The sequence below is a fragment of the Gymnodraco acuticeps genome, unplaced genomic scaffold, assembly GCF_902827175.1.
Source record: "Gymnodraco acuticeps unplaced genomic scaffold, fGymAcu1.1, whole genome shotgun sequence".
NCBI classification, from domain to species: Eukaryota; Metazoa; Chordata; class Actinopteri; order Perciformes; family Bathydraconidae; genus Gymnodraco; species Gymnodraco acuticeps.
Window position 1 is genome coordinate 338,003 of NW_022990023.1, and position 21,024 is coordinate 359,026.

General features: G+C 40.5%; 1 protein-coding gene across 2 annotated transcripts; it reads right to left on the bottom strand.

Moving 5' to 3' along the window:
* Positions 1 to 67: 67 nt before the first annotated feature.
* On the bottom strand, positions 68 to 20,635 carry itgb3b (integrin beta 3b). Of its 2 annotated transcripts, none has more exons than XM_034214430.1 (16): positions 20,595 to 20,635; positions 19,180 to 19,295; positions 18,380 to 18,465; positions 17,549 to 17,753; positions 17,172 to 17,424; positions 13,018 to 13,180; positions 12,144 to 12,305; positions 11,893 to 11,988; positions 11,361 to 11,450; positions 10,752 to 10,886; positions 9,199 to 9,643; positions 6,199 to 6,421; positions 6,016 to 6,116; positions 5,335 to 5,454; positions 1,518 to 1,684; positions 68 to 897 (listed from the first exon to the last, which is right to left on the bottom strand). In XM_034214430.1, the coding sequence occupies exons 2-16, from the start codon at positions 19,250 to 19,252 to the stop codon at positions 829 to 831; spliced, it is 2,388 nt and encodes a 795-aa protein (XP_034070321.1). In that variant the 5' UTR covers positions 19,253 to 19,295; positions 20,595 to 20,635; the 3' UTR covers positions 68 to 828. The 2 variants fall into 2 exon arrangements, with proteins under 2 accessions (XP_034070321.1, XP_034070320.1); XM_034214429.1 differs by having other exon boundaries at positions 18,380 to 18,483; positions 20,595 to 20,624.
* Between the last annotated feature and the right edge of the window lie 389 nt (positions 20,636 to 21,024).

Sequence of the window (21,024 nt, forward strand, 5' to 3'; positions counted from 1 at the left end):
TACTAAAATAAATGTCATGAGACCATTGATGAAAACCCTATCTCTCAGTGAAAAACAAGAAACTGCACCAGTTTTCAGACAATTAAAAGTTTACTGCAGACCACATATATCTCCGCATGGCTTGACTGATTAAAGACCATTGAAAATGTTGCCATCGTTCCACTGTTGGGACAAATGGGAAATCCAAAGTTATGATCAGAAGTTTTTTTAGATTATTATCTGCCCTTATTGTTTTCCACTGGTTTCCAAGTGATCAGCTGACATGTCCATCTCTTAAAAAGTATGTTTCCCACTAAACCTCAGTGGTATCCAGTCATGTACATAGTTGTGGTTTTATCTCCTGAGCCAGATATTCAGAATAATCTACAGATCATTTCGCTAATGTTTTCTATTTAAAACTACTTTTCACCAATGAAGAAAAGAAAGAAAATGGAAAACCATTAAAAAAACATTTTCCAAACTTTGGGGCACCATGTTTATCTCAATATATAGGCAAATGAAAATATTTGCTGCACACGGCAGGATACTATGTGTGGGTGTAAGTATGTAAATATATTTTTGTGATTTAGTTAAAACCTGCACAACACAAGACTTCTTTGTCGACCCAAAAAAATCAAAGCATTATCTCATTTATCAGTGTAGTATAGGTGGCTGTTTATGACAAATCCCTGATAAAATGTGTCCTCAGAAATCATTTATACATATTTACAAACACAAATAATTATTCATTATTGACTTGTGACAGTAGAGGCCTGCACATGATTCGCTGCCTTCCCAAAAAAAAAGATAAAAGTCCATTATTCTTCATCCGTGTTGAGTTCAGTAGCATCAGTCTTTTCCTCTGTATGTAATGTTTGTAAAGGTAGATGTGGCTCCTTTGTAGAGAGGATTGTGTCCCTGTTGGTCAAATACACAAAGAAGACATCAATTAAACTGAGTTTCACAACAAACAAGTTCATTCTTATGGTTTAGTATTCTAGGAACATTTGAAAAAAGGAAACCAAGGGAAATGCAGAAGCGAAAGAAAAGTGTAACGTTTTCATTTCAGTTACTTAGTGAGCACCTTAGAACTACACTGTGTTTCTTAGTGGTTTCAGGGTCTTTGGGATTTGGGTGTGTTTTAGAGGCCTGTTAGTGTTACCAGTAAAGGATAATTAGCATTACCTAATTTAAACCCAGCCCTTCCGCTGGCTTTTGTTCTGCTGGGAGTAACAGCATGCCCCAAAAATAATAAAAAACATCTTCAGAAAACAAATCAGAGAGACTGCGTGTGTGGCCTTTTATGTGTTAGTGTCTGTGTGTTAAAGGTACAGTCATGATTGCATTAGTGTGTGCCATGTCACGCTAAAATAATTAATCCAAGGAAAGAAGATCTAGTGCATTTAGTGTTGTTTAATTGATCTTTTTTTATTTACATCTAAATGAACCTTGACTATACCTTTCGTTAATCTAAGTTTTAACAAAGAGCCTAATGAAGAATGTACACACACATGTCACCACGTGCTACATTTACTGACCGTGTCCCACTTGGCATGAGCGCGTTCTTCCTCAAATTTTGCAAACTCCCGTCTGTCGTGAATGGTGACCAGCAGTTTCCAGATGAGTAGAGCCGCCAAGCCGAGGAACAAGATAGCTCCTGCCACCGACAGAAGCACCACTAAAATGTCTGGACCCTTGGGGCAGTCTGAATTAAGGGAAAAAATATATATAAAATAATAATGAGAAGGGGACACAGGAGACGATTAGCCAGGAGGCAGTCCAGAGGAAGTGATAATGATTTCCATCCTGTCATGGCACTAGATGATGTTGCTAATGTTCCTCTGCTAAATGCTATTTTTTCAGGTTAAAAGTGTGCTTTTAAATCCTGAGAATATTCACTTGACACCCTAGTCATTTCATTATAAATAAATCTGCTCATTACCTTCCTGATTTATAATCGCTTTGTCCAGAACATGTCAGAAAATGGGGTCCATCCCAGTTTCTCAAAGCCCAAGGAGATTTTTTTAAATGTTATTGTTCAATCTGACCATATATAAATATATTTATATTCACTTTATTATAATATAATAAAGAGAAAAGCACTGATTCTCCATTTTTGAGAGGCTGATAACACAGATTCCATACATTTTGGCATGAAAAATTACTTTAAAATAACTATTTATAGTTGCCAATACATTTTCTGTCAATCACCTAATGGTTGCAGGTTTTAATTCTAGCATGAAGGCTTTCTTAACGATATTATCTGTCAAGTGATGCAAGATTAGTCCAATGGGACCTTTAAATACCAAAGAGCAGAGAGGAGGATGGGCTGATGGGAAATAGTAACCTCAAACATCCAGGCCACAAACGTCCCTTCCCTCTTTATGGTCTGGCAAAACTAAGGAGGAATTTGATTTGAAGAGTTCCATGCAGGCTGTACAAAAGATGTCTGAAATAACTCTCCCTCTAACATGAAGGCTTATTTTCCATCATTAGATGTTCTGGGAAACTTTCTCCGAAATGAACCAACAAACATGTTTCCGAATTAATGGAGATAATTAATGAGAGCACTTTGAGGCAATGTACTGCTGAATCATTCTTTATTTGATGCCTACAACTTCTAGTCTAAATAGTTGTTTGAGAGGAAGTCACATGAACAATCTAAATAGTTCACTGATGGGGTTTTGCCCGTTTTCAAGCTGTATTCATTATCGACAATGCAAATGGCTCTTACTTGGAACCAATTAGTTTAGTATGTTTTATTCCCAGATGAATCAGATTAGCAGCATTAAGCTCTTCACAAAGCTTCATAAACCCTTAAAGCCTAAAAACTTCTGAACTGTAATAACAGTTTGTTTTATTGGGCACTTGGGGGCAGTGGAAACAAGCTGTAAATACAAAACATGACATATTGTCACTTTTAAATTGATATGTCTTATTTTTTAGCTAACAGTGGCCATTTCTTCTATAATATGCCCCAACCAACACTTTAAATATTCCTACCAGCTAGCCACTGACTTTGCCCATCTGCTGTGCCTACAATGATCTTTACAAAAAACAGATGCGTGCTGTTACCAAAAAAGACACTTAAGCAGTGAGAGTGAACCAAACCAGTTAAGTTGTGGGCAGGAAAACCAAAACAATTAGCGGAATTAGCTGACAGTTGCTATTAAGCTGTGTGGAGGGGGTAATTCATCTCTGTGGGTTTGTCGCTGAAAATGGCTTCTGTCACATCCAAGTAGTCATCTTATTTATAGTGAATATAAGCTTTTCACCAAAGCTACTATCATTTTGTTTGTTGAGCACTTTGTAGTGAATATAAATATTTTATTTGTGTTCATGGTTCCATGAAGCATGAACTGAAGTCTGGCAGCAATTGAGTTTCTTCATTGCAAAAATGTCTTACCTTCACACTTCTAGCCACCAGTGATGAGAGCCACCTGGTCCACATGTGTGAGCATCATTTGTTTGTCAGACTGGATGTATGTCTGTTACTGTATGGGACTATTTGCAGTGGTGGAATGTAGCTAATTACTTTAATCAAGTAAATTAGTACAATTTAGTCAAAAAAATACTTAACTAAAGTATCACCATGTTATACTACTTTATACTTTTTACTCACTACATTTATTTATCACTCATAACATGGCCAGGTACATTTAAATATAAAAATACATAATATACTTATTTGATATAATGCACTACTATACTACTTATAAGCCCAGTATTTAGCAAAGTCTCTCAAATTTGCTCCACGCTGACAAACTTTAAAATACTCGTGAGAAAACTGGGTAAAATAATATTCTAAAATAATACAATTCTGTGAAAGACCAATTTGCATACTGTGTACTTTTCTTCTGATACTTGAGTACATTTAGCTGATAAATCCTTTGTACTCTATACTATTCTGAAATGGGCTATGTGCAGAATCAATACTTTTACGTTTTGTACTTGAAGTACATTTTCATGCTAATACTTTTGTACTTTTACTCAATTAACATTTTGAAATCAGGACTTTTACTTGTAATGGAGTATTTTAAGACCATAGTGTTTCTGCTTTTACTTAAGTAAAGGATCTGAGTACTTCTTCCTCTGACCATTTCTCTGTGTGTGGGACAGCACATACAAATGTGCATAGTAGTGTTGGGTAACCAGGGTGAACTTTTACTGCCGTCTTCAAAGCGTTTCTCCTCTTCCTCTCCCCATTACTTCCTTCTATTTACTGCTCTTTGGATCCTATCGCCCGATTCATTATGGCTTATATGTAAAAGTCAGGTTGGTGCTTTGAGACTATTTTTTAATTATCAACTTCAAAATATGTAAAAAATTGCTAGCCACCTTTTAAGCGCCTGGTTTCCATCTTATCCTCTTTGCTTGTGTTCTCCTTTGTTACACACCTTCATGTTTCCTTTCTAAAATGTTCTCTATCCCTTTCTTTTGCTTGCTTAGTTTCCTCTCTTATTCTCACGCGTTCCTTCTGGAAGAACATGCCGAATCAGCGGCTTCCTAGAGGAGCAGGGCAGCTGTTAACGACCCTCTTTGACACGGCGGGGTTCCCTGTGTTCAAGGCAAATGTTGGTGTACTTCTCTGCTCTCCAGTTGCGCCTTAATTAAACACACACATTCATTAAAGGCAGACCTAGGGGCAGACTTTCTTTGCGGGCACTGGTGGTCATTAAAGGCTTTCTTACCTCCCCACACTCTTTCTATTTGGCCGCTTTACAAGCAGATGAAGGGCAGGCCGCAGGGAAGTGACAACTTGTACTTGGGTGGAGAAAAAAACACTGATTGTGAAGGCAAGTGTGCTTGTTTGGCTGAATGGAGATGCTTTTGTGGTTGTAGATTCAATCCTTTTTATCTGAACAGTCATTTCTTCCATTGTGCTTCCCTCATCGCTTTCACACTTACTTACCAACCTCCCCAATCGTTTCGAAGTGCTGTTCGTTTTGGCAATGCTGTCTTAAAGGAAATCAGGTTGCTTTCAGTTTTCCACAAAGAGGAGCAACTACCAACTACACTACATTTTGGTTTCCACAGTTCAACTGCCCCCTATGTTTGCTAATGGGAATTGGGCAACATGACTAAAAATAACTTTAAATTGACCTGGTAACTGGGGAACGCTGTTATCTGGGAGAACAGAAGCACTTCTGTCTTCCTGTTTAGTTGAGAAACAACTCGACTAAACCCGTTTGACCGTAGACAGGATTGCATAACGTTGAATATTCTCTTCTTTAAGCGCTTGTTCTGGTCCTTACCAAATATCTGCCACGTTATCTTTTAACTCCTCCACATTCTTCACCAGTTTGTTGCTAACTTTGTGTTTTGTGTAGAGGTTTGTGTGTAGGTATCTCTTACCTGGCTCTTTGACGACAAACAAGATGGACTTGCCGCTGGAGTCCTCATAGTACTGGAAACGCTCCACACAGTCATCCTCATCTTTGTAAGTGCAGTTCACAGCATTTGTATCATGAAGCACTGCACGAACATTCAGGAGAAAAATTCAAGTATAACAATTGGTATTTGGTAAAGGCACTTTTGGTGTAACAGATACCTCAACATCTTAAGAAAGCTGCAAAACACATTGATATGTGTTAGATGTAACATGGAGCAACTTTAATAAACTCTCTTTTCATTTCACATATCTTTAATCATAGAATTGTTTAAGAAGCTTTTCTGTTATATCGATTTAATTTCTTATATAATGGCGTTTATTTGGACTACATTCAAATCGGGATGCTGTGTAAGAAATAAGAAATCAATCATTCTTCCTCTTATACATGGCCATTTTCATTCAAAATCAATAGCATTGTTGCTCAATTCTAAACATTCAGGGGTTTTGCTTCTAAGATCTCATCATTTATTTTTTAAAACTTTTTAATTTCTATTTCAGAAATATTTTGGACTGTTTATTTCTTGTGTCTTAATTTCTCTCATGTACATTGCCTTTATTTATGCTGCTGCAACGCAAACATTTCCCAAATTGGGATCAATAAAGTACCTATCTATCTATTAGCAACAGTTATAACAGTTTCTCACCTATTTCATCCACAAGCACAATCTCATCCTTGCAGATTCGAGAGCAGGTGTTGTCGTCGAACAGCTTGCCCCTCTTAAAGTGTTTGCACTCCACACACTCCCTTTAAGAAGGAAACAAACATCAGGTCATCATTTCAAATCACTTTTTAGAATACTGATTATGATATATGTGTGCAGGCTCACTTCTTCATGGTGCAGGCGTCGGGGCAGGTGGGGCACTTGTCACACGTGGCCCCGTAGGCCCCTGGCTGGGTGCACTCACAGGCCCCACACTCACAGTGACCCCTCCCATTGCACAGCAAGCCCACGTTGGACATACAGGTGTCAGTACGTCTGGAGCAGTTACAGTTCTCACCCTGCCAGTCTGGGTCACACTGGCAGAAACCACAGTTACAGACGCCATGGCCTGTCAGGGAAAAAATGGATAGAGGAGATTCTAAAACATTGTTTACCAATACAACACGTGCTATTTGGAGTAAAATAGCAAAAGAGGAAGCAATTAAACAACAATAATCTATCAATAGAAGTAGTACAAAAACAGGGGTGTGGTTGGAGTTGTGAAAGAGGGAGGAAAGATGAGGATGGCATGTCTGTAATTTCAGTTGTTGTGCATCATTTGTTTTAAACAACTATTTTGATAAGCTTGTTTTTATGACTTTATCATTCCATGTTATAAACCATTGAATTCATATCTCCCCGGAGCACAGCCTGTCACAACAGGATATCTTTGGGAAATATTGCTCCTCTAGTATCTAAAATAAAGTTCTGTGAGCTGGAACAATGTCTGATGGTCAGAATGAGTTGGTAATGACTGGACGTGGTACGACAAAGACTCATGAATATATTTACCACAAGCTGTGTCATTTTCAGTATTTTCCCGTTGCGATGACAAGTCTTAACTTTGAGAAATGACTTGGTCCCTCTCTTTACAGACACGGTACCAGGTTTTTACAATAAAGTGAAATAAAAGAACAACGCGTTTACCTTCATGTTACATTTGATTCATTAATAATCAGTGTTTTGTCTTGCTAAGACATTTCATAGCTCCATAAGTATTGTATCTCTTGAATTGTGATCCCAAACAATGGAAAAGCAGAAGTTGTAGCTTGTGTTCCGACAACTGTTAAAGTGATTGTGTGTCTGTGGTGTCTGGAAAGCTTTTATTTTGGGCTGCATGATTCAGTGTCGGTGTGTATGTGGGTACATTTGAGCACATTGGTTTGCTGTTGTTCATGTACGTGTGATGTGTGCATGCAAGAGAGTGACAATGCAGAAAATATTGTGGTATATCACTGCAAAACAATGTTCAGATAAACAATGAGACAGGAAGCTTCTTGGGTCAGTGGATCTGTCATTACCACTCGACCAAAGGACCACTGGCTTTTAATTAGACCTTTCTGTGGGGGGAGCAAAGAAGACTATGGTCCTCACACTGAAAAAGGTATTTCAAGACAACAGCAGACCATGTTTTACACACAGAACAATTCCAATTCTCCCCCACTTAGCCCTTTCCTGACCAAACATGGGTTTATTTTTAGCCCCATTACACCACACATGCCAAAGTGTAAGCACAAAGGTATTTTCATGTTAATCTGCGGGCTTTGGGGAATACAGCCAAAACATTTCTGTGTGAGAGCAGCAAAAGGGGGGTGAGTGATACATGATAACTGATGACGTATTGAAGTTTGAGGCAGTCTGTGCCAAAACGTGGCCTAATGCAATTTTTAAAGCTGAATTATGACATACCCTTAGCAAAACATATATAACTACTTATACGTTACTAAAAGGAAATGCCACAATAAAGAAGAGCACTTATTTTGCCTCCATGATCTCTAATTTTCTTCCTGCTTATTCTATACTTTATATTAGCAGTTGTTTTGGATTCTTTTGAGGTTTAGATGAGAAGACTAATGCCACTTTCCATCATACAAAAATCTGAACCCTTCCTGTTACCCTCGTGTGTTAGTCTATGCTAATATAAGCTAACCGGTTGCTCTCTGTAGCTTTTTTTAAACTGACAAAGGAGGATCTTGTAATCTAATACTCAGTAAGAAAGCAAATGAGTGTATTCCCCAAAATGATGGACTATTCCTAGTATAGTTTATTGCAAAAGATAAGAAAGAGATAACCTCTAGCTGTCAGTAATGAAAGCAAATAAACTACCGTACCATTAGGAAGAGACGGACAGCATGCTATGCATTGTCTAACCCCTACTTAACACAGCTAATCTCACTTGAAGAATCGCTATTAAAATCCCCATTACAAACATCTTCAGAGTATGATGTGTTATGACTTCTTGCTGACATAATGTCTCTTAAAATATGAGGAGGAGGATCTTGAGGCTCTGAGTTAAAGCTCTTAAGAATTATCAAAAACAAACTCATTCCCACAGAAAAGTGAGAGTCAACTCTGAAGTGAGCTACCGTTAAACTTAAAAAGTGTTCTCTGTGAATGAATCCTGCTGAACTCCATGGTACAAAAGCACGGCTCGGCAGACAAAAACATACAACCTGAACACACGCACACAGGGTGAACAAACTAAATCATGTTTATTATAAGTGGAGCCATGTCCTGGGCAGGAGGCAGGGTTGTTTTTGTATGTAATTCCCCCCAGATGAGGTGGGTGGCAAGTCAGTGTGGTGAGGGGGACTGCCAACTCTCAGAACAAAAGCAGGCTACTCTCATTCTCTATTGCTCTACCAGACAGTCAGTGGGCAATGTTAACCTTCTTTGTCTATTAATTGTATCCATATGCTTGCTGTGTGCTGTAAAAACTGAATAGTTTAATATTTTGGGAAAGCAGCAAATCACATATAATCATATTGGAGATGCCATGACCCTTTTGCCATTTTTGAATAACAAATTACTTTTTGAAGAAAAAATATATTAAGAAAAAAGTCAGAACCCAGTTGTTCCAGATTCTCCATTGTGACCATTTGATGGTTTCTACAATTGTAAGTTAAAGATCTTTGGGCTTTAGACTGGTCATACAAAACGTGACATCAGAAGATATCACCCTGGTGTTTGTGATATGACTGTGATGAGCTTTTTCACTTCTGCCTTAGCACAAGTTGCAGTTCTTGATAACATTTCTGTCAATTAACTATTATCTTCTCATTGTTTCTCTTTTCATTTCGTTTAAGATGCTCAGGCCCCTACAGTAGAGAGAAAACAGGATCTTACCTGAGCACAGATCCCCCTTGTAGCGCAGGCAGTTGAAGTCGTCACACTCACACAGCTTTCCCCAGACCTTTCCAAAGTCGCTGTTGTGACACACACACTGTCCGCACACACAGTCCCCCCGGCCACTGCAGATGGCAGACTGGGGTCCTCCGGAGCCCGCGGGCCCGCTGCAGCGGTCCTGCTCCGTGGGGTTATAGTCCCCCTCGGCACACTCGCAGTGCGGCCCCAAGCGGCCCGGGTGGCACTGGCAGATGCCGCACTCGAAGGTGCCGTTGCCATGGTTGCATTTGGGGCTGTTGGGCTGGGCCTTGTTCTGGCACTTGCAGTCGCACTCAAAGTTGACGGTGATGGAGAGAGAGTCCTTGAAGCCCACAGGCTTAATGATGAAGGTCTTCTTCTTCTGTTTGGGGCAACCACGAGCTCTGGCTTCAACACTGAAAGACACCTGGAGGAGAGGAGGGAAGTCAAGTTAAAATAATCCATGATTAGGGTCAAAGTCATGCTTAGAGCCCTCTTTATTAGATTTTTCATGACATTTTCTGCATCCACACTTTGTAAAACTAGCCATTCTTCTGTATCAACCTGGTGTGGATTACCTAACATGTAACAGCACTTAAATGGTTCATTTAATGGTCGCTCAAATTGTGAGCATTCTCTGTGGAAACTGCACAAAGACCTGACACAGGGAAGGCCTCCATGTGTGTTAAGTCAAAGTATTTGTTCATTCAGCGCTGTATCCAAATCTGGTAAATGTCCAAAAGGGGGAGAAGTTACTACATCTGGAGAGACAACCATATATGGAAAAATAAGAGGGGCTTAGGCAGAGAGAAGAAATGTACGGAGGCCAAAAAATGTCACCTGGAGTGAGAAGAGAACAAGGAAAAGAGCCAAAGAAGCTGTGATGAAGAAAAAATGCTAAATAAAAGGAACTAAAAGCATACTAAGCAGACAGTTTGCTCTAAATGCAGAAGTACAGAAGAAGGATCAAAAACAGTCCTTATGCATGTTTTTCCAACATTTGCTTTTAACACCACCAGGAAATCCTACAGCCAGAAGGGAAATGGAAAGAGGTGAAAGAAGAAGGTGCAAAATAGTAAATGGAAAAAATGTTACATGTTATTTCTGCAATTGTATGATAACAGCCAGACACATTGGCGGGACAATTGACAATACTGTTACCAACCTGTATGCAGCCACCCATTTAAAACATACTTCAAACACATTTTCTTTAATAACAACTTTCATTATCGCAAACATTTTATTTGGCAAATCATTTTTTTTAAGGGAATTTTACAAAATAAAGTATAATTTTCTTTTTACCTCTGCAACCTACTTATCCTTGTTGCAGGATGTTGACATCATTTCAAGACATTTCCTGTGACAAAGAGTGACGATGACAGTACTACTACATTTGAATACAACCGTTTCCCAGCTAGTAAAACAACAATGTTCTCCTTCAAACTTTCCTTCAAGCTAACATTTTTCTGGTAATAAAGTCACTCTTAAGGAGTCATAGGCCAAAAAAAAGGGGGGGGGGGGGGGTATGGACTGACCGTATCCCCTATCTTGAGCCCAGAGCAGGATTTGAGGCCAGGGATGAGCTCTCCATTCAGACAGGTGGCATTGAATGACAGGGACAGCTCCTCCGGGACGCCTTGAAGCTCCAGCTCCACCCTGGACCGGATTTTCTGTTAACAGCAATGAAGAACAACAGCGGGAAACACATACACATGGAGGAATGAGTATGTAGGGTAGCACACTGTGGCCAAAATGTTCGGTGTCAATTTTGGTTGTGTGGAGCCAAATCCCATTTTTTTCTACAACTACATCATGTAAGCCAATAAACTCATTTAAGTGTGCACACATTAGCAAACACGCTTGTATGCACATCTCTACACAAATTAACAGCTATGACTATTAAAGCTACATTTGTCAGCAAATTCACTTGTTCCCTGCATAATGAATTCAAATAAAACATGGATAATGAAACACAGCCAGTAGCCTCCCACATTTGGTCAGCTTCACACCTCGGCCAATGTGGAATTTTTTTGTAGACTTTTGCTCGACAGTGTGTATGACTCAGACGCTGTGGGTGGGTGTCAGCAAACACATGTCATCCACTGAAACACTGTCTAGTCGAAATGTGTGTGTATAACACTTACAGCGTAGGCTTTCAGAATGAGCTGAATAACGTTGCCCGAGTCGTTCGACAGTGTTCCTACTGTGGTGCCAGGAATCAGCTCACTGTAGTTCTACAAGACAGAAAGACAGACGGACAGAATGTTGTCATCCTACTAGCCAGTCAGGGAAACTATTAATGAATGTACTAATTAATAGAAACAAGGTGTAATAGTATGATGACCCAATGTTATTTAACATCTTGACTTGTGTTCCTTTATGGTCAATGGGAGTTTGGTATGCATGTCCTCTATTTCTTCTCCTGTTATGAATTTCTTAATAATAGTTTGCATATTGCTGCTGCAGTTTCCAATGCAGGATCCAAGAATGTCAGTTTAAAACCAGCGGGGTTTGGAGGACTTTAGCTACAGTGTGTTTAAGATGACATGATTACTGTGTTGGATTTGTCACCCTCTCAATTTCAGTTTTCAAATATTAGCCTAATTTCCTCTTTTAAGCAGAACTTGAAGAGAATAAAATGCTGGATGTTCTCAGTGTGAATGCAGAGCTACTGACCTGGTACAGAGGAACCACAGGGTTGGTGACGGCAAAGATGAGATTGATGTTGTTCTCCGACGTCTTCTCTGTGATCAGAGCTAGAGAAGGGTAATCCTGAGGAGAAACCGGACAGTGTGGTTAGCAAACATAAACTCTAATATATTCCTTTTCATACGTTAAACAAAGGGGTGACATTGTCTTAGTTTCTCTCTCACTCTGTTTCTGTCTAAGGTCTGCGCACCAAAAACACACTTACGGTTAACACTAACCATGGTGGTAGACATGCTGTACATATTGTCAGAGTTGAGGTGGCACTTTCCGTCGTTTGGCTGCACGATTCCAGCCAGACGACCATCCAGAGCCATGTGAGTCTTAGCGTCTGAGGTGAAGATCAGAAGGTGGGAAGCACCGGGACGCCAACCGATCCGCTCCTGGAACCCATTAAGCCAGGTTCAAGCAAAAAGAAGGAAAGTCAAATTATTTAAATGAGCTTTTGAAGGAGGAATCACTTTTTTTGGCCCTTATCTAAAGCAGGAAAAACTCTTTAAAGGTCACCTATTATGCAATATCCACTTTTATACATAAATAGCTGTCCCCTCTGCGTTAAGAGATTTTGAACGTTTCAGGAAAAAATATTCGCTCACTTTTTGTCCTGATCCATTTATATAAAAACCTGTCTGAAAATGTGCTGATCAGATTTTGGCCACTTTATGTCATAACGTTTTTTTGGCTGGTGTAACCATTAGCGAATCACCAACTAAGGTAACACCCCCCCACCTTATCACCTGAATCTCCTCCTAGAGCACCATTGTGTTCTTTTTAACCAAATATCTCTCAGAGGGGCGTGGGGAGTGGCAGTTCATTTGCATTTAATGTAACAGACACAGAATCAGCACTTTTGAAACAGGGCTGAAACAGAGGGGATTATGGGATGCTGCAATGATCTGTTTGGTATTTGGAGCCAAACACTTCAGAGACATGTTTTGTATATATCTGAGACCTATAATATATTGATGAAAAACAGTATAATAGGGGACCTTTAAGATCAACTTATGTTTAAATGTGTATGAGTGTGAGGAGGAAACAACTACTATAAGATCAAATCAGAGTCATGTGTGTGAGACGGTGGGTGAGTCTCTCCACCTTGCATACGGCAGCCTGGACGATGGCATCGAAGCCTCCCTCGGGGGCATCTCGGTTCCTGGACACCATCTGCTTCTTCACTTCCTCCGTGAAGCGGCCCACCTCCTCCGTCAGGGACAGAACGTGTTTGTAGCCAAACTGTGGCAGGCAGGTGGTGTTAATGCTGTCAATGAAGCAGAGAACATCAAGAGTTCACTAGAGCTGCTGTTTGATTCTTCATTAATTTCAACATCTGTATATGTCATTGTAAAAAATATGTGGCCTCCATAAATTATTAAAAGCAGTTCAATGTTATTAAAGCAAGGGGGGTTAATTAACATTTAATTAAAAGTCTCTCCTACACTGCTGGTTGACCCCTTTTTCTCTCTGTATTCCACATTATTATTGGACTCAAATTCCCCCCTTTTCTTATCTTTTACACAAACATTCCTGGTGGCTGGAGCTCAGCAGACTGTGTGTAAAGCAAGTGACCCCCTAGAGACCCTAAACCACCAATTCCCCCTTAGAGGAGCCTTTGGCCGGAGTAACAGCCTTTAGCATCAGGACGCTCTCAGTCTACGGGCAGATTACCTGCGGCTGATTCCCAGTAGCTGACCTAGCACCTCTGTAAGCCTTTAACAAGTGCTGTGACTCTGGGCATGCTTGCGTTTTGACTTTGCAACACTGTGTTTAAAGCATGGTTTAAAGGTGTCCTCACTATAATGACATCAGCTACCTTATGAAGCTAGTTGTCCACAAGCAGACATAAACAACCAGTGAAATCAACACCAGTGGGTAATAATTAAGAATGCAAAACAATGGTAGGCTAAATGCAACCACAAAAACAATCTTTCTATAACAAAGGGATCTGGATTCTGTTTAGGTACCTATATGAGGCCCACTGTTCAAAATGTCAGTGTAGTTGGACAATGACAATCTTAAGTCCCAGACTACATATATAACATAAAACAAATTTTAAAAACAATAAAATGAGTGCAAGAAGAAACAGAGTAGAAATAAAATGGTGCAAGAGAATGTCACAAGACTAAAGTGCAAGTAATGCGTAGGGGTGCAACAACTAATCGCATTAATCGATTAAAATCGATTACCAAATTAGTTGCCAACTAATTCAGTCGTCGATTCGTTGGTGACGTCATCATGTGTGTTTTACGCGCCATTAAGCTCCAACGTTATTGGTCTTTTTATCGGTACTGGAGACATTTAAAAAATATATGTCATGTATTATTGCTACAAAAAACATTATATCGCAGTCTTAGTGTCGCCAACTCGTTTCTAATATGCAAAAAGACAAACAAATGCGTCTATGATGTATTTTCGATCAGACGAGATCTCTCTCCCCCGTCTGTGTGCGAGGGGGCGGGGCAGTTTACACACACGCAGCTGCTACATGCAGGCAGCCAGCAACACACACACACGGAGGAGATGGCGGAGAGAACGCGCTCCGAGGTGTGGTTAAACTTTACCCGTCTCGATGTCGACAATGCTCGTTACCAAAAGTGCAATAAGAGTTTAGCATGTAAGGGCGGTAACACGAGCAATTTGTCTACACATTTAGCAAAGGTGCTCCACATTCAGACGGAGAAATGCACCGGGTTCGACTGTCTTTCTCGTAGCTCTGTAGCCCCATCCACGAGTAACGTTTCCACGTCAGGTGTTATGTATGCTAGCAGCAACACAGAGTTAACTCAATTATACAAACATGGGTTAATGATTAGAGGTAACTGATTTATTTTTGTTAAAGTTTCAGCTATTCTGTTATCACATTATTTAATACGATTTGTTAAAACACTTGTTTCTTTTGATGTGAAATATTATTTATTTTATTTAAATAAAAAGCAATGTTAATTTTAATCAAGTATTCATATTTATTGTCTTCATTGTTAGTTTCCACATGCCTAAAACAACCTCAAGCTAAATCTAAAAGTTGATGGCTAAATAAGAGCGCTTGAGAAATTGTGCAAGGCATAATAGTCCGAATAGCAGTAGCGTGGCGTGGGAAAAAAATTAGGGGAAGCCAGTAGGCTTGTTTGAGACAAGCGAGACCTGCGCAGTTGCGATCAACGTCTTGCTAGTGCGTTGCATGATGGTTAGTCATTTTGTCCGACTTGCTCTGGAGACTCGCCTACATGAGACGTTGAAATCTCGCGGGACAAAGACGCCCGCAGCCTTGAGAGCGAGGCGCGGCGAGGCGGCGCAGTTCCTCTCCACGGGCTGCGGAAGCGAAATGCTTGATGGGAAACGACTCGCTGGTATCTCGAGCTGAGCGCTGATTGGTGGATTTTACCCCGTGCTGCTGATGAAACTCTCCAATTGGCTCGGCAAAAGTTTGTTGTTGTTTTGTGTCGCCACATCCATTCCCATTTTTCATCATTGTTCCAATGTTTATCATCATGAAATGAATATCTATATATTTTATACTATACTTGCACTGCTTACCGTTTTCATACTTTATATATCTTAGCATATTCATACACACTGTTCATACTGCTCACAGGCTGCTGTGTATATCTAGTGTATTCATACCCCTCAGTTTATTCATCATTCAATTCATTCTATATTTTATTCTGTAGATTGTGTACATTACTTTTCACTTTACTGCTTGTTGCACTCCTGGTTGGAAGCTACACTGCATTTCGTTGTCTCAGTACCTGTAATATGTGCAATAACAATAAAGTTGAATCTAATCTTGAGCAGGAACAAATGTATTCACTTAGTACATATCTGACATTAACGATTAAACACATTTGTGCATTCTTTATAAATGCAAACCGAGTCAAGCCGACTCCGGAGGTGGCGGTATGCACCTGAAAGTTGTTTGCAATCCGCCAAAAAACCGAGAGAAGAAGAAGAAGAAGAAGACGAAGCCGACTCCGAGCTGTCCGACTTCAGGCGAGCTTTTTGAGACCTCCCCCGGCTGCGATCGGCTATTCTCATCTACTTTCGAGGCGAGCCGCAACGCGTCTCAAACAAGCCTACCAATACGTCCTTTCTTTTGGGTCGGGGGTGTGGTGGTCAATGTAATAACGTAACCAGATCAGTGATTACAGCACCCGGTATCATTTTACACACATTTGTATCATACAGATGCGGGACTTACACACGCCTGTTCTCTAACCGACAGGTCCGTACGCACTCTCCAGCCGAAACTCTAATAAGCATTCATTCACAAACTAAATCAGGAGACCTTTAACGTTTTACGTTCGATTCGCTCCTTTTTTCCTCGTTGTACACAGCTCCAGTTTGGGCATTGGCCTGTCATCAGATTGTATTTGTTGTTGCTGCTGTAGCGGAAGTTTAGTACAATTATTTTTGATGAAATACTCCAAATCTCCACCCTCCATAATTGCACTTGCTTCAATTGCTTGCTACTTTCTAACGGCGGTGAGAGTGGTGCAGTGACGCTATCTATCGATTAGATTTATGATTAGAAAATTATAAAAGTAGGGTAGACATGTGGATATTATCCGACTGAACAAAACATGCATTTATCTAACAGGTTCGTTATCCACTGACCTTATTTCGAGCTATTTTCCAAAATCCTATGGAGAAATCCCATTGCTTTCTGTCGAGGGAACCCGAGCGCAGCTTACTTCCGGGTTTTAGGATGCGTCACTGCCACACTAAATTGATGTGATTGGATTGTGAGGCAAGGGAAGCCAGCCTCTGGCCTTGGCATGGCCCTGACTAATCACATGTTGGCAGAGGCATGACGTGAGCCTTGTCTGATTGGTCCATCCCTCCATTTTTTTTCACCAAGGGAAGCCAATTTCTGCTGGCCTCCTCTCACAACAGAGAGTGCAATCTACTGTTTCACCATAACATGTAGAGGGGCGCTGTTTCACTATTTGTAAAATACTCAATGAGAATGGGGGAGAGACGGGCCGGCAGCAACACACAGCACAGAAAAATTACCGAAACCAAACGAAGTGTTTTTATTTATTTATTAAAATTATAACTACAATCCGAAAAAACAGGGGAAGCCTTGCTTCCCTTAGCCTCCAGGAGAAAACGCCACTGCCGAATAATCGTTTCATTAATCGATAGATTAATCGATTATCAAATTAGTCGTTTGTTGCAGCCCAATAACCAAGTTTGAAAAACGCCCATAAAGTTGCATAATACTGTGGGAAGAATTTATTATAATTGTCTTTTACCTGTAGCAGGGGTTCTTCACAGCCTCTTTGGGGGAGATGTACATGTAAGGCGAGAGCGGCTTGTCCACAAAAGCCCCAAAGCCCATGCGGAGGTTGCTGGTGGTGCGGTTCATGGCCTCGGCCAGGCCTTTTCCCAAAGTCCTCAGGCGGAAGAGGTCATCGTTCATGGAGTAAGAGAGATCCATGAGGTAGTAGAGATCCACAGGGTAGTCCTCTACCTGACGCACCTTCACTGTGAAGCGCTTAGCATCATCTTGCAAGGGAGATACAGAAACATCATTTTTCAAATAGATGTTCCTCATGGTACATCTTTTATAAAATGTTCTTGATATTCCCCAATCTCTCCACTTCAGGATGTCAGAAACGTCATTCCTTACCTGGCCTGAGGGTGATTTGTAGTCTCTGTGGTTTAATCTGTGTGATATCTTGCGTGGCCCCTGCTGCCTTGTTGCTGAGGGGCCGGTCCTCAATCACCTGCATTTTGCTGATTGGAGACTCCAGAGAAGACGTAGCACAGCCTGCTGCCACCAGGTTACTCTTCAGGTCACACCGGGAAGATCTGGCAAACCCCTGGCCGAAGTCCTGACAGAAGAGGCATGTACATTTTATACAGAGAAGCAGTCAGCTGTTCAGAGATATTTTATGTGTTAAAAATGTGTAATACAGATGTTTATTTAGAGAATTCCCATCTGGAATAAAGCTTTGTTGAGAGATAAGGGTATGTTGGATTGATTTGAAGGATCTGTGATGAGGAAGTTCAACATTATGTTCCTGTCAAACTAATTTCTTGGAATAAAGATGCACTCCAACATCTTCGCAACACAATTAAGCAAATTCCCCCTCAAATTAAAAAGACCATCCCATTTGAACACTGTCTGACAGTTTAACCTGTCTCAGCAATGGTCCAAGTGAAGTCATCCTGAGAAAATAGGGCACTTCGTGTGTCGACTCCACGTTCTACAATGATAAATCACTTCAGATTAGTTTGAACCATTACTACATCCACATGCAGTCACACAAGGACAGTCACTGTGTCTAAAGTGCCTGGATTTCACTTTCAAAATGGAATTAATATTCACCTGGACACATTTGATATTGTAAAAACTAAAATTTCTCAACGATATTAAGCTGTTAAAAGGAGATATGTACCACTGTTGGCTTGCAAAATGTTCATTGCCTGAATGAAGTGAAGTGGAAAAGGAACCCACCTCCTGTAAGCACCACGCACAGCTGGGGTGAACAGCCAGACACTGCTTGCATGTGCTGGCCCCTCTGGAGGTGCAGACGTTAGAACCTGTAACCAAACGATGAGCTGCTTAGTTTTTACAAAAGCAACCAACAGCAATTAGTGTTTACCTTATTTGTGGGTTATCTGTTGTTACAGATTTCAATTCAAATTAAAACACATATATTATACAGTATGAGGAACTTGGCTGAGGAGCAGAGTTTAGGTATATTTGATGAGAACAAGTTAAAGAAAAACTGTTTGTTTAGAGAAATCAAACCAATTAGCAAAATGAAAAACAAATGAGAAGTTTTTCAAGTGTTAGACAAGTGAGTAAAAATACTAATTCTACATACCTAATGTCCTGGCTTGTGCATTACATTACATGTCATTTGTTAGACGCTTTTATCCAAAGCGATTTACATACATTGAGTACAGTGGGCAATCCCCACAGGAGCAATTTGGGGTGAAGTGTCTTGCCCAGGGACACAACGACAAGCTGACTGCAGTGGGACTCGAACTTACTATCCCCTGATTCGAAGTCCATCACACTATCCAGTATCCACTGATCCAAGGCAGGAAAACACATGCACATTTCACAAATAAAAATCACTGACACTTGAATTGGAGAAGGACATGCAGATCTGTCCCAGTCCAATTAATCTGAAAGCATATTTTGTTTAAAGATTTAGTAGAGTTGAAATCTGGTCTGATGTTATTTTCTCCCTGGAATATATTTTTGGCTGCACGGGCAAAACATGTAAACTACATGTCAGCACCTACCGCATACTCCCGTTATTCCAATGCAGATGTAAAGACACATCCATAGTGTCCTGCCCGCCGGGAGAGCACCCATCCTGGTGCGGCTCTGAGAGGAAAGAGCCTGCCAACGAGCTCTGCTGGAAGTACAAGCAGACCAAAAGAAGAAAAAAACTCTTCATCTGCAATCGACACAACTCCAAATAGAGTCAAATGTCTTAACGCCACCCCCTCCCATTCTCCTCATCTACAGCTCTCATTATCATACTATTAACTGCAGTGGGCGGGAAAAGTGCAGCATCCACAATCTGTGAGTTAGAGGAGGTTTTCTTCTGGAGGAGCCGAAGAGGGCAGGTCTGAGCATCAAACATGTGACTTGTTAAACCAGCTGGTAAGTTGTTTTGCACCCTGGTGTCTGTTCTGAATCTGTTACTCAATATTGCGTACGGTCTAGCTAATAATAATATTCAAATGTCATATAAATATGCATATCTCTCGGCACTACAATATGCCTATATTTTAATTAGAAGAGACAAATAACTTCCGCAAAAAAACAATTTGTAGTGTAAGTTATCATTGGAAAATGTAAGTTGTATTGGCTGAATCGCTGAGTTGTGATGTGTGTGATTTATATTACATGCAAATCAGCAATAGGCTTAATATATAGTAGCCCTAAGCGTGAACTGTAATCAAGTGTATATGAGGTTAGTGTATACTGCCCACTAGTGGACATCCGCTGTAAGGACGAGTTTCACTTCTTGGTAGGTCTGAACCAGTCTGAACCTTTATACAGTCTATGGTCTGAACCTATGGTCTCAACACTTTAGCTGCAGGGTGTACAAGGAAAAAACAGACTTGTTTCTGTTATTTATGCCACAAATGACCGAATAATGACTTAAAGATAGGTTGAAAACGTAACTTTGATCAAATAGTTTACCCTATTATTTAAATATGTTTAAAGCACTATTTATCGGTTGTCCTCCTGAGCTACATCTGGTTGTAGTTTGTAATAAAATCGGTGCTTTTTGGAGAGCTAAGTGTCTCTGTTAGCCAAATTCTGACAAAATTGCGTATTTTTCACAAGCTGTAAATTGCTGTGGAGCCACATTGAGTAAACTACAATTATTTGGCAAGAATATATCTTCATAGTCAATGTAAGCTTACCACAGTGGTTGTCGTATAATTAACTATTTGCTCAATTTTTTTCAATTAGAAAGTAAGTCAAAACTTCAACTAATATCCAACCGACTTTCTCGCTTTTTTCTACCTCTCTTTGTTTTGATTTGCATTCTCGGAAGTAGGCCTAAGGCACGTGATCTGATTAATATGTCAATTTTGGTGACATGATGAACCCCTCAAGCAAGGTAAACATTTGTGTTTAAATGTTTCCCACAGTACAAGCTAACTTTTCTTTAAAATACATTAGTATGGTTACATACATGGATCGGATTTCGAGGCGTAGTCGTGGGGGAAGGGGTCTGCAGTTCGGTGGACTAAGGATTGCACCACTGCTTTTTGCAGATGATGTGGTTCTAATGGCTTCATCGGTCTGCGACCTTCAGCACTCACTGGATCGGTTCGCAACCGAGTGTGAAGCGGCTGGGATGAGGATGCACCTCCAAATCTGAGGCCATGGTTCTCAGCAGGACACCGATGGACTGTCCACTCCAAGTAGGGAATGAGTCCTTACCCCAAGTGAAGGAGTTCAAGTATCTCGGGGTCTTGTTCTCGAGTGAGGGAACAATGGAGCGTGAGATGGGCCGGAGAATCGGAGCAGCGGGAGCGGTACTGCAGTCGCTTTACCGCACCGTTGTGACGAAAAGGGAGCTGAGCCAGAAGGCAAAGCTCTCTGTCTACCGGGCCATTTTC